The 14,020-nt window shown below is 36.1% G+C and overlaps 1 protein-coding gene across 1 annotated transcript in view; it reads left to right on the top strand.

The window, feature by feature from the left end:
• Positions 1-6,865: 6,865 nt before the first annotated feature.
• LDB2 (LIM domain binding 2) overlaps positions 6,866-14,020 on the top strand; it is a 378,161-nt gene continuing 371,006 nt past the window's right edge. Inside the window, exon 1 of the mRNA XM_074865849.1 lies at positions 6,866-6,929. Coding sequence (XP_074721950.1) covers positions 6,910-6,929 — 20 coding nt within the window. The 5' untranslated portion in view covers positions 6,866-6,909. The remainder of the gene's footprint in view (positions 6,930-14,020) is intronic.

Here is a 14,020-nt window from a genome sequence, read left to right as displayed (position 1 = left end):
GGAAGTGGGAAGCTGTGAGGTATATATTATGGTATTAGCTGAGAAGCTGCTGGAAATTGTCTAGCTAATTAAAACTTTGCAAAGTTCTATAAGTATCTGATAATACTATTTTTGTATGTCGTATTAAGACAGTAACAAATTATTTGAAAGTCATAAAATTCATCAAAGTTTACGTTTTTAGAGTAAATTTTTTCAGTTCCTTAAACATTTTTTGTTAACATAAGAAGGCAATGAATAGAAATGCAACTGTTATAGACTCCAGAATTAAATTATGTTGACAGATGTAGTTTATTATAGAATATTATTCCACTATTATTACTTAAAAGCTTTACTATAGTAAATTTCCACTAGTATTAAGGGGAATCTTCTGCATAACTCTCATGTGTATCAGTCCAAGATGCTGTTATGTTTGTTTGGTTATTACCGATACAAAGGGTTGTTAATAATCACATGATGTGATTATGATGCACTCCATTCTATTCATTTGTTGTCCAGTCATGTGATGTACTGTTTTGTATTTTAAAATCAGTCATGCAAAGTGTTAGGTGCGCACCCGAAACAATTCTTTTGTCCATTACAGTTATCCACATAGCTTTAACTATACTAAAATGTTAGCTTTTTACTTACATTATAATTTTCTTCTTTATATATTCTTGCCATGATCATAGCAGCTGCTAGCACCTACCATGTATGGCAAAGTCCATCTGTAACAAATATTACACTCTGTGATCTTTGTTTAGGACGTGCTAAAGGTGTTCCTTACAAAGGCAAATCTAATTGTTTCACCAAATTCTTATTATTAACTTGTGTTTTATAAATGCTAAATCATAACCATTTTAATGCAGGGGTCTTAGGCTTCCTGATTGTACAGTGACATAATTTGTTTCAGGCATCAGTTTGAGTTCTCCCAGAAGAATCCATGATGCCTTGAGCTCTGCTTTTGAGAAACTTGTTTTCAGTCTTATCTAAACCCAATTTTTATATAAGTGTCTCTGGAGACAGTTTCACGAAGTCAGCTCTCTTCCTGTAGGACATGTAATTTTATATAGTTACAGAAAAGTATTTTTGGTAAATAAATAGCAGTGTATGTCATTTGGAAGACAGGAAATCTAGAAGACTCATAAGAAAGCCAAGAGCAATAGGGGAGAAACACAAAGCTAATGATAATGAGGAGTCAGAGAAATTCTAGTTGTGCAATAGATCCATTACAAACTGGAGATAATTAAATAGTTAATAGTGATATAGAAGATGTAGAAATATTCAGTAAGAGTTTCTGTTCTGTCCTTGGAAAGCCATGTGTTTGCGTTCCATGAGGATAAGAAAGTACTTTTCAGGGCATAGATAGTCACTAAAGGATAAACACTTCTAGAGTTGCAGATAATTTATACCAAACAGTCTTTAAAGAACTAGAAAGACATCTGGCATGCTGGTAATTTTTAATAAATCTTGAAGTACTAGATAAAATTCAGAAGAGCAGAAGAGATAAAATATAAATATTAAAAAGAAAAAGGACAAGTTGGATGAGGCAGCCAATGGTAGTGTGTCTAGGTGGATGGAAAAGCAGATACAGAAGTGTACAGGTCTTTAATTTTATTTTTCTCCATGTATCAAAAGGTAGGTTCTATCATCTGGAAGTAGAAAGTGGAAAATTATTATTAGAAATAATTTTTAATAGGAGCAGTGATTAAGCCATTGCAAAACAAAGAGGTGTGGATATTTCATCACTTGAAGTCCTCAGATCAAAATCATGCACCTTTTTGGGAGGTATGTTTGAGTCAACCGCAGGTTAGTGGTTCCATATTAAAGCTGGTAGGTAAAATGTACTGTACATTGCAGAGATCAAACCAGGTGATCTAATGGACTCTCCTGGGTGTTGACTTTAACAATACATCAAGCGCTTCCACTGTATTTCAAGCTGGGAAACAGATCTGAACATTATGTTAACATTATGTGTCTGTTTATTCTGAGGGTAATAAAGGGTGGAAAGACAGTTTATTTTAAAATAACTTTTGCATCATGTTCTACAATTACAATTTTTCCAATGTTTCTTGGCAGACAAGAAAGTTTCTTTTCCTGAAAATATGTAAATATATATATGTGCAGGTATGTGTGTATGTATATACATTTATATATATGCATTTCTTCACAGGAGAGATAGAACATGGAAAACAATTTGAAAGGAAAAAAGGCTTTCAGATAAAGTATTTCTGACTTTCTACAGAGAGCTATGACATGCAGGGCACTGAAATAATACCTCGAGTATAGGTTTCCCTTTAAAGCAGGACATTGATGCAATCTCTACTCACTGGAGCAGTTTCAGGCAGGATGGTGGGGCTTTAGCAAAATTACAGAGGACATCTGAAAATCACCAAATAAATGTTATATGATGGGGAAAAAGGATTATATTCTTTTGATACATGGGGTAGGATTTGAAGAAGGGCTTGCGTGCCTGAAACATTGTCTGATTTTTCAACTGCACTGAATTTATGATATTCTATTATAATATTGTAATATTATAATTCTGTTATAATATTATTATATTACCTCATAGCAATCTATGCAGTGTTGTATAATATATTTAATACCTTTAATTGCTGGCAACTCAATCTGTTCTAAAAGGTGTTATCTCTTCTCACAATCCGTGTCTTTCTTAGATCCTTACAATTTCTTGGTTACAACAACTATTCCTAAGCATACGTCCTGTAAGCATTAGAGTTCAAAGAATGAGATAAGATGTATAATATCTTAAAGTGATCACATTCTAGTGTGAGAATATTCAATTCAGTAAATAGTTTCAAATATATTCTAGATGGATATGTCCTTGCCTGCATTTTTAGGTTTAGTTTTGCTTTTTCTTTCATAACACAACTGTTCTCCCTGTTTTATAAAATGTCAAGGTCAAAGAGAGGTGAAGCTGAATGGTGCTGGGAATCTGAGATGCAAATAAGTTTTAGATAATCCATGTGATGCTCAGAGGCCATCTAGTTTCACAGAGCCATTAGCATTCAGGGACGCTCATTAGCACTCAGGCATCCAGTCAGTATGCATTAGCAAAATGAGATGTGTTGATTAAAGTTACAAATTATGTGTTGAATGTTTAGACTTCAAACCGTGGTGGCTTCACATTTATGAGAGTATATTTCTATGCTTTCACATTAAAAAAATGTTGACTCTTTCTAATCTTCGGTGCTTTTTTTTTTGTGTGTGAATGTGTTTGCAGATGTTTGTGTGTATGGGAGGAGAAAGAAGTGAAAGTGTGGATGGAAGAGAAGGTGAGAAGTTAATGCAATTTAATTATTTGATGTTTTTGTTTTGAAAAGTCTTTGAAAAACTTGTGGTCAGGACTGCCACTGCTCTATAGCAAAGTAAATTTGAAATAAGATTGAAAGTACTAAATAGACTAGGAGGATTTTAACCTTTAATCTGTAGGTACTAAATCTTTAATCCTAGGTACTGACCTAGGAGAGGGAGTTTACATTGTTTAGACACAAATATCCCATTGTTTTAATGGGATTTAGGAACTAAGACTTTAAAAAAGTCTGACTCGTACTTCAAGGGATAATCAGCATGTTTCATCTGATAATATTTCAGAGCTTCAAGTGAGATCTAGCTGAAATCATAGGATTATGTGGAAAGTAATAATATACTAGTTTAATGTCTGTATTAATATTCAATTTTATCACAATGTGTCATGCTCATATTACATGGGGCTATCTTGTGTAAACATGATAAACAAGGATACTGTACTTAACATTAGGCTATCAGCATTTTGGGTAGCATTAGTAAAATTTATCATCCTTATTGTGCAATGTGCATCATTGCAGATACTCTAGAATAGTTATCTTAAGCAAACATAGCATGCCACTCTAATCTCTAACAATACCGGTCTTTAAAACTGCCAAGATAAGGTACATCAAACTGTGAGTTTAATCAGATACATAGTTCATACCCTGAAGTATAGATTTTTTTTCTGAGAGTCTTCAGCTAAACCTTGTTTCTAATTGCTGTATAGAAAAGTAATATAGAGTCTTACTGGATAAATAACTGAAGTAACAGTATTTGCTAGTAGTTTTCACACAGCCTAAACTGTGAGTGGCACATAAGGATGCTGCTCTGGTAGCCAACACTTGTTCTTACATTTTGTGGTTCTGTGGAATGGTCTGGGAAGACCAATTATTATGCAGATTGCAGACTATATTAGATGAAAACAAGTTATGCAAGGCTGATGGTGTGCAAGTGACTTATTTGCAGGACTAATAAGAAAGTAGTTTATTTTTCTTCTTTCTCAGGAAACTGTCTAATATCTGCAACTGAAAAGGATCACAGAGAAGGTAAGAATGATTCTGGGCATGACTCAGCACAGAATTTCTTATTTTTTCTGAGTCTGAAACAGATATTTGAATAGATACACTAAACCCAGACGTTTTTAGGAGAAGGGTCTTGCAATGTTACTTAAAACAAAGGTCTTCGTGGGGAAAGCCTTGCTGTGGGTGCAGATCAACTTTGAACACAAAATACTGTATTGAAAAACAGCATAGTGTAACTTCTGTTTTTCTCTTCCTGATCATGTTGCCTTAAGAACTTTCATAGTGGGTTAGATGGAAGTGCCAGCTCAATATTAGATGTTGAGCCCAGCTCAGTACCTTGTTTCTGATAGTGACATCTCTGCTCCTGGGCAGACCATCACTTGGCAGCATCTATCAGCTCCTTGGATAGCATCAGGGACTGGTGGTCACCATCAGGGGTGCTCTGTTTAATGTCCCTCTCCAGTTCCCTGGCTTTTCCACTTCTAATGCTTTGACCTCTTCCTTTATTCATGTGTTGTAGTCTGGGATCCTTTGATTTCTCCATTTTGTTTTCTGTAGCCCTATTGCTCCCTGTTAGGAGTTTGAGTGTGGAAGAAATAGTCATTGGCAGCAGACAGAGTGGGTAGGCTTTGAGATGTGATGATCAGAACACAGATGCTTAGTCCTGCAATCAACATTCATATTCTGCATCTATGTGATGTTTCCTCCTTGAAGTACACTTTTGCCTTCTGTGTTTATAATGGTAACAGAATCTGTTTCCTACTTTTTATCTTTCATTTTTAAATCATCATTCCAGTTTTGGTTTGGGTTTTTTTCGTCAATTACATCTCATTAGTTGAACTCCAGATTCTGTGCTTCAGAGAGAAGGCTGTTTGTTTCAAGCTAGCTTATTCCTGGGGTAATCCAACAAAGATATCTGCCAGTATGAGGTGCTGAAAACATAGAATTAAAAAGACAGAAAGGATAGGGTAAGCCTGGTATTTTTCAGTCTGTCCTTCTAATCTGGAGGTTACACTTGCACCATCAGGTTTAATAGCTGTCAATAGATTTCTCCTTTATTTCATGTAATTTTATTTCAGATCTATTTATATTTTTGGGCTCCATGACGTCTTGTGACACTGAGTTTCATAATTTGATTTATGTAGTTCATACTACGTACAAAAAAATCCTTCCTATTGCTTTGAATCTTTTGTTCTGATTTTGCCTTAAAGAATTGCCAGCTTTTGCTTTATAGTTGTCTCTAAACACAGGGGAGAGTTATGATTCCTTCAGAGGAAATCACAGGTTGTTCTGTCAGACAATGACTGTATTCAAAACATTAGAACCAAGACCTGGTTTAAATTAAATTGTTTATAATTATAAAGAGTGGTTTCCTTACAGCAGCAGGGTCCTTCAGACATTACTCTGAATTATTTTCCAGCTAGTTATTAATAGCACTGACAAATCATGTTCTTATGAAGCTGAAACTTGTGTGTGAAATGGCATTCCTTTCTGTACTTTGGAATCTGGAATCAATCATTAAACAAAAAGCTGAGAATTTGATCAAACTGACACTTCAGGCTCATTTCAAATCTCTGAACATTGATTTCTAGCTTCATAGTCATTGGGATAAGCTTTGTGATTATTCCCAAATGAATGAGAAATAAGGCTATTAGAAAGACACACTCTGATGAACTTGTTAAGTGTTAACATATTTTTATTTAAATTCCTATTTTGTGCTGTTGCCAGACAGCAAAAGGCTTTATTTTCACAATAAATATACACGTGGAATTAGAATTAGACATTTGTCTTAAAGATTTTCAGTAGAAACAGTAATCTGGTTTTCCTTGGTGCTGGAAATGTGTGCTTTTAACTGAGGTAAGTAGAAGTAGTGAATTTTCAGCATAATTTAAAAAATGTTTTTCTCTACCCAGACATGATTCAGGTGTTTTTCAGGGTGTGCCAGTCTCAGTGAAGATTTCTGAGATGAGGAAATAACATATTTGGAGTGAATTCCAGTTGTTACCCACCTTTGCAGACGGAGATTTTTCACTGATGCAGGGGAGCACAGGTAGGCCCTGTTATCATAGCTAGAGTGCTGTTGGTCAGAGAAGGATTTTTGAAATCTGAGAATAAATACAATTATCTAAGTTTGCTTTCTGGAGCTTGCAAAATCATTTGGGAGGTAAGACGCAAAATGAGTTTGTTTCTCTCCTGTTTGGTCACTTTTCATCATGTTTCAAATATATGGAAACATTTCACAGAAAAAAAATTCACCAGTGCTTTCATACTCGGGAGTTCTGAGAGGTATATTTAAGGCCTGGCAGACTTTTAACCTTTTCTAGCTTACAATAAGTTTGCCATCCTTTTAAAACCCTTTGATTGTATGGCTTTTGTTCCCCTGAAAGGGGGACAGGGCTGCCTGGTTACTCAAGCAGATGCCAGGCTTCTGATTTGCATTTGATGAAAGCCACTTGTGAAAGCAGAATCAATGCTCAGATTTACAAACAGTAAACGTGGGTATTGGCTTGTCATTTCTTCCTAGGTTGTTGTCCTATAAAGCTGCTCAAGTTCCTCTCCTCACAAGAACATCTTCCTGCTATCACTGCTGCCTATAAACATTATGTTAGATCGAGATGAAGGGTGAGTAATTCTTTTTACCTCCATTATCTGATTTTTTTTTTTATTTAACAGCAGAAAAAGAAAAGAAAAAAAAAGAGTAAAAATGCAGCCATTTAGAATAATGCATTATAAGTTGATGAACCATAATAACCAAACTGTGTGTCTGAAGGGGCCTAATTACAGAACACTAGAGGCACAAGAGGGAGCTTATTGTGGACAACAAAATAGTGCTCTAATAATGCTGTCACTGTACTGAGTACAGCATCAGCATTAATCCATGTGGTTATATCCAGGTAGAGAATGGAACAGAATGCATCAAGAAGAACAACAGAAGTGAGTCTGAAAGGGTTATATATCAAATCAGAGCTAGCAGGGAGAGAGACATTATTTTGAATGAGGTTAACTGAAAGCAAGATGGCAGTGACTGAACCAGCGTTTCTAAAATAAGGGTGTTTTTGACGAGTCTGTGTAAACTTCCACTGATTGATGTATAAGGAGTGTATATGTATGTTGAGGTGTAGTTGAGTAAGAGAATCAGCATGGATGGGCATTTGAAGCACAATCTATTAGAGCCTTTTTATGGTATGAGATCAGCTGTTACAGACTATATCAAGACCAGTGCCCAGTAAGAAGAGTTGTGGATGTATCTTTTCCCCTGTTAAAGGCTATATATGCTTTTCACGTTGGATATGAGGCATAGCATTATTATTTCACGCCTAAGACATCAGTAGAAAAAACACATTGTCAATAATGTGGCTTAATAAAAGGACTATAGGAGAAGTGTTGCCATTTCCCTTTAATATGAACTTGAATGAATCTAACTTGCTTTGGCTTGGGTGTCCTGCCTGGCTAGGCATGCTCCATAAAACCCTGTTCACTGTGATAAAACACAGCCATTCTAACAGAAAAGCTGAAAGTTTCACATGTACCAGATGAACATTTTTTATAGTGCAGGAGGTCAGATAGGAAACTCGCCCACAAGCAATAGGACTGAATATAAATCTCAAGGTATTCAAAAGCTCATTCCTTTGTCTTGGCTATTTCTATTTTTCTGTACTGCACAGTGCAGTACAGTGCATGGACTCATGAGCTAGATCTAAACGAGCTGTTGCAAATATAACTGTTACTGCAGTGTAGGTGGTAAAGCACCTTTTGGGCTAACTTAGCTTTCTTCCTATGATACAGTTACTGTGCTCAGTACAAGATAAATCAGCTTTAGCAGATTTATACCATAACAGCATCACTCTGAATGCAGTTCAATTTTTTGTAGTTCTAGATGGTTGTATATGTGGGAAGTTTTAACAAATTTATAAATGACCACCTTACTTGTGTCAACTTTTACCCTCGCTCTTATTTTTCAAAATCATGTGTGCATCAAATAGCCAAAACATTTTTCAAATGTAATATTGAGGGGCTATTTCTGTAGGTGAACAAATACTTTACTATGTCATAAAATTACAGCTAAAATATTAGGTTTTTACTCTTGGTTTTATAGTACAAATATTTCATGCATTTATTTTTCAAAATAATAATTTCCCATTTCTAGAAAAGATTACTGCTGTAATATCAGACAGCTTCTCTTTAAAAACAAAACAAACCAAAAATTTCCTCATTTAGTGGCTACTTGCCACATAATACCTAGGGAGATCAGGTAGGCTACTGTATGGGGTAGATAACCATATTTGGATCCTGAAGGTAGGAATACTTCAACAGAAACTCCAGGTTTAAAGATTGTTGTTGTTGTTTTATTTTTGTTTGTTTGTTTATTTAATATGGAAAATGAGAAGCAAAGTTGTGTTTCTTGGTCTCTTCCAGGCCTGTCTTTTAGTCTGCAAGCATGATTCTGGTTAAAGCCTGACTGTGGGAATCAGGACATGAAGTTGATTGGCTCAATCACATGAAACTTCATATTTTGGTTGTTTAATTTCAGAGAGTATAATATGGAAAGTTTTCATGCTGAAGTCAAGTATTATAGTTTACCTATATCCATTGTAGTACATGATCTACTGTAATGATGGCCAAGTGAAACCTGTAGTGAGAATGGCTTGGTGTGTGGAAATTTGCCTGGTTGTATGTCATATAAATGGTTAATGTGAGTAGTTATAATGAACCCACTTTTTAGGTTGTAGGCATTCTAAAGCACTTAGTATTCAGGACCAAAGTTTGGAACAGCCTTGGATAGCTGTAGGCACCAGGAAACAAATAAAGAGACAGTTTTTTGTGCAGATACATGATCAGGAGACAGGGATGGATAAGCACTTCTCCCAGGCAGCCAGAATCTTTTCATACTCTTGAGAAACAGTTGTCTTGACAGTACTATAGCAGCTGTACCCTTCTTTTCCCTTTCTCTACTGTCTTCCAGTTGCACCCAGTAGCTGAACTTTCTTTTCAGTTAATAGATTCCACTACAAACTTTACTCTCTTACAGTTCTCTCCCTTTCCTGTCGTTGACTCAAAGCTGAATACTTCTTAATGGCCTTCCCAAATTAGGTTTCTTTCTTGTTCTTGTTTTGCATACTATATGTATATCTCTTCCAGCCTTTATCATTCCCATTTCATGCCCTCTCTGCATGTGCCTCTTACCTGACAGCTCTTTTGTGACTCAGTTCTTATGGTCTGACTCTTCCCTGCACTTGAAAATAGACTCTTTTATTTTGACACTGCCCACCTCACTCCCTCTTTAAGTCTCTCATGAAATCCATTTCTCGCAGTTTACCACCCTTCACTGTATCTGCTCTGATACAATCCAGTTCTTAGTTGTGCGTGTGTCTAAAAACAAAAAACCCAAACACTTAAAACTATGAAGAAAAAAAAAAAAAAAAGACTCAGAACACCATCCTGCAAATAAAAAAATCTTCTAAAATGATCTGTATGTTTCCTTATCCCATCATCAGTCATCATTTCTTCATGGTTATCTTACCACAATTCCCTACTCTTCAGATTGGGGACCTGACTTTCTGAGTTGTCTGTAAAGTGCAATCTTTTCGAACACACTGTGGAAACCAACAGACTTGGTTTGTTGGGAACCCAGTTTTTTGTCTATGTATTCAGAAAGAGAGTTAGAGTGAGAGTTCATTTTCTGTGATCTCTTTTGTGTTTCAGACGGAACAGATGGCTGAGCAAAATAAACATCTGTATGTGAACTGTAAAGTGTTCATGTGTTAGTCTGTGCCAGTGTAAAGAGAGACCTGGACATCAGTACTTATTCACAAACTATTTCTGGGGAAAGATTAGGAAAATTTTGACTCAACACATAAATCAGTAGAAATTTGCTGAGAACTAACAAAAAAAAAGAAGAAATCACTGGCTATTTCTGTGGCATCAGTAATGTGCTTGGCCCCATGTTATGCAAAACAGCTATAAGCATCTCTGTTCTCACAGGATTTCTTTTATAATCATTTTACTGTAAACATTCCTGTAAGCTAAGGCAAAGGGGAAGTCAAGGGCACTGTCTGTTACTTGCTGATTGTCTGTTGTCCTTGCCTCTACTTTCTTTGATGCATGAAAATTACAATACAACCATCTGAAACATGCTAATAATTGCATTAGCTGATACCTGTGTGGTCATGCCCCAGAATTTCTGTTGCATTCATTATTTGAGCTATGACATCTTTGCTGAAATTGGACTCTCCAGCTTTACTTTGATTCTCTCCTCTCTGGTTTAGGGAACAGTTCATGTAGCATGCAGATATTTCAGTTAGTTTTCTGTAGCCCTTCTAATGTCACTACATTTGAAAAAAGGATAATTTCTGTTTAATACTGAATAGCATAGGCAAAGTTTGTAAGGGAAGAGAATATCTTCTATTAGATCTACTGATGCTGTGGCAGGGGTGTGGGTGAGATGTAGGCAAGTTTTTGAATGCAGAGGCTCTACTATAATGTATTCAGTAGTTATTCCCCATTCTCCTATCCATTTCTCTGTGCTGTGCCTGAGGTTTTGCATCGCTGTATCTGTTTTGTTTGACTAACACATAACTGTATTGTAGAAGTTGTTACAAGTTGAGAAGAAAGATTTGACATCTGGGTGTGGAATAATTGATGCTTTTGACTCCTGGAAAATTGTTGGAGGCTATTTGATCTTATTTGTGGTTGCTACTTGGATGATGGGGACTGTTGTGGTTTTACCCAGCAGGCAGCTAAACACCACACAGCCATTCACTCACGCCCCCACTGTGGGATGGGGGAGGGAATTGTAAAAAAGGTAAAACTCGTAGGTTGAGGTAAAGACAGTTTAACAGAATAGAAAATAATAATAATGCTAAAAGAATATACAAAACAAGTGATACACAATGCAGTTGCTCACAGCCCACTGACTGATGCCCAGCCAGTAGGCTGCCACTCCCCAGCCAACTCCCCCCTGTTTTATTGTTCAGCATGACATCATATGGTATGGGATATCCCTTTGGCCAGTTTCGGTCAGCTGTCTCAGCTCTGTCCCCTCCCAGCTTCTTGTGCACCCCCAGCCTCTGCTGGCAGGGCAATATGAGATGCTGAAAAGTCCTTGACAGTGTAAGCACTGCTCAGCAACAACTAAAACATCAGTGTTACCAACTTTATTCTCATCCTAAACCCAAAACACAGCACTATACCAGCTACTGGGTATAGGATACTACGAAGAAAATTAACTCTGTCCCAGCCAGAACCAGGACAGGGAGGAAGTTATTTCCTTGTTCTAAGCACGCTGGCAGGAACAGAGGGCTGTGGTTTCTCTTTTTTTTTTTTTTTTCTTTCTCTCTCTTTTTCTAGTGAATGTAATGTGAACCGCTAGTCTCTTCTCCAACAAAGATAACAATCTGCAAGCCTGGAGTCTCTACTTCTGTAATTGTTGTTTGATTCAACAGTTACAGATAAACACGATAATCAAAATTATTAGCAGTGAAAATAATGTGACTTTTATAACCTCACTTTTTATATTTTCAAGATAAAACCCTGTTGAAATAAATAGGGCAGCTGAAACTTCTCAGAACTTGTGTTAGATTGTAGTGTCTTGGATGAAATCCTGATTCTACAAAAGTCAACAGCAGAGTGACAGTTGACATTGATGGAGCTAGGAATTCAATGGAGCTTCAATTTCTAACGCACTTAAGGACAAATTTTGGCCACAGCTATATTTAAATGAGGACCCCAACAATGGGAAGTTTTATATGCTTGTTTGATGCACGTATTCTGATCTGAACTGAAACAGAAGCATAACGCGCTTATTTCTTTACAAGACTAAATTTTTTACTGAGGTGTACTGAATTCAAAAGTTATTTTCATTGCAGACCCAGTCCTGCTTTTAATGTCAGTTGAGCATGCTTGAGGAGTTTTATTTCAATGGTAAGACCAAGACCCCAAGATTTTAGAAACTAGGAGACCCCAATATCAATCTAAAGATTTCAAGGGTTTTATCTGCACAGTTCTATTTTTTTAAACAGCTTACCTTTGTTCCATTGCAATAAATTGAAATTTTACAGTGGTGTTAACACTGTTGTAATAAATCAGTCTTGCCTTGCAATAGTGAAGAATAAAGAACAAATTAGGGCATTAAAAAGACCTTAGATGTATACATAATACCAGAGCAGCCAAACTTCTGTTCCTGAAATCTTTGATACCTTACTTATCTCCCATTTACCTTGGACTCACTTTCAGCTTTATCTAGTTCTTTTGCAACAGACAACAAACTCCATTTGATGCTTTCTTCTAATTTAAGATTTCTGGGCAAAATTGATATGTAACTTCAGTATCCTTGGTGCTCTTATGATTTCTTTTTCCTTCAAGTCTTTGAAAAAGCTGAGTGCTAAACTATCCTGATGTAGATAACAGAAAAAAAAAAAAAAGGAGTAGTAAATGAATTAAAGTTGATTTTGGTGCACTAGTTTTCATTTCATTTCACCTAGTTTTCATTTTCAAAACTTTTTTTTTCCTGTTTCTGCTTAAAGCCACCTAGCCAAACCTGTTTGTTTTAATTCTCTATTCAAAGGAGAAATTAGAAACATACAAGTCATTCTGAATGAATCCTTTACAAAATTGAAGTCAGCTTTAGAAAGAACAAAAGGCATGAAATTCAGGACTTGGAAAGCAGTACACCACGCTAAGGCAGTCATTCAGGCACATAAAGTACTTTCCTTAAACCTTAAAAAGCAAAGCTGGAATCTGTCTCAAATTTTTCCTAAGTCAGATTTTTCCTTCTTTAGCTGTTCTTGACTAAATTGCATTAAACAATTGCATTGCTTGTCTGCCACACAGCTGCAATGTTAGGAGGCACTTATGCTCCATAGTGTATAAATAGCACAAGGAGGACTTCCTGTTTCATTTGACGTTGTGTCTCCCTCTTCCCTAGCTGTCAAAAATAAGAAAAGAGTAAAGAATACAAAGTTTTAGCAAAGCAAGGGGATAAAGTGCAATGTAATGTTCTTGTGGGTGTACTTCTCTGGGACAAATCAATATTCATCATACTTTTACTTGAAATGGGAAATGAAAAATAGAAAAGAACCCAAACTAGTAATTTAAATGGAAAATATTGTGTTATTTTGAAAAATACGATGTTAATTTCAGTTTTTCAGCTGTCTGTGCTTTTTAATAATACATTCTATCTCAGTCTTCTGTATTTATTTTTTTTTATCACATACTTTTCTCAATGTACCTGATTGCATTTAGGCTGGATATAAATTACAGAAATTACAGGAGCTTGAATTTATGTAAAATAATCTGGAGATGACTTGGGAACAAAACAGTACTAGAAGCAGATATGCAAAAGCCTACATTTTAAAGTTCACCAGGCTTTCTCCCTCTCAGAAAAATAGAACAAAGATTAAGATCAGGATCCTAATTTATCCTCAGTCTAAAAGTATTTAAATCTGAGGGTTGCAAACCAGAGGACTCCCTCCTTGTTAAGCTACTTGAATGTATCACAGTGATATAACTAGCTGTTAACCACAGGATCAGAATTTTTCTTAATCCAAACAAATCCAAGGCCGTGGCAGATGTGAGAAGCACGAGTACCTTTTGTGCACGTGAGAGCAATCTGAGGAGAGCAGCTGCAGAAGCTGCAGTTTCAAGTGGACAAGAGTAGCATGTTGTAATCTGTTTTGGAAGTGAGGAAGGAATGGATTACTGCAGCCTGAACTACA

This window comes from Strix uralensis, chromosome 4, assembly GCF_047716275.1.
Source record: "Strix uralensis isolate ZFMK-TIS-50842 chromosome 4, bStrUra1, whole genome shotgun sequence".
Classification (NCBI taxonomy): Eukaryota; Metazoa; Chordata; class Aves; order Strigiformes; family Strigidae; genus Strix; species Strix uralensis.
This window is presented reverse-complemented; position numbering and strand designations above follow the sequence as displayed.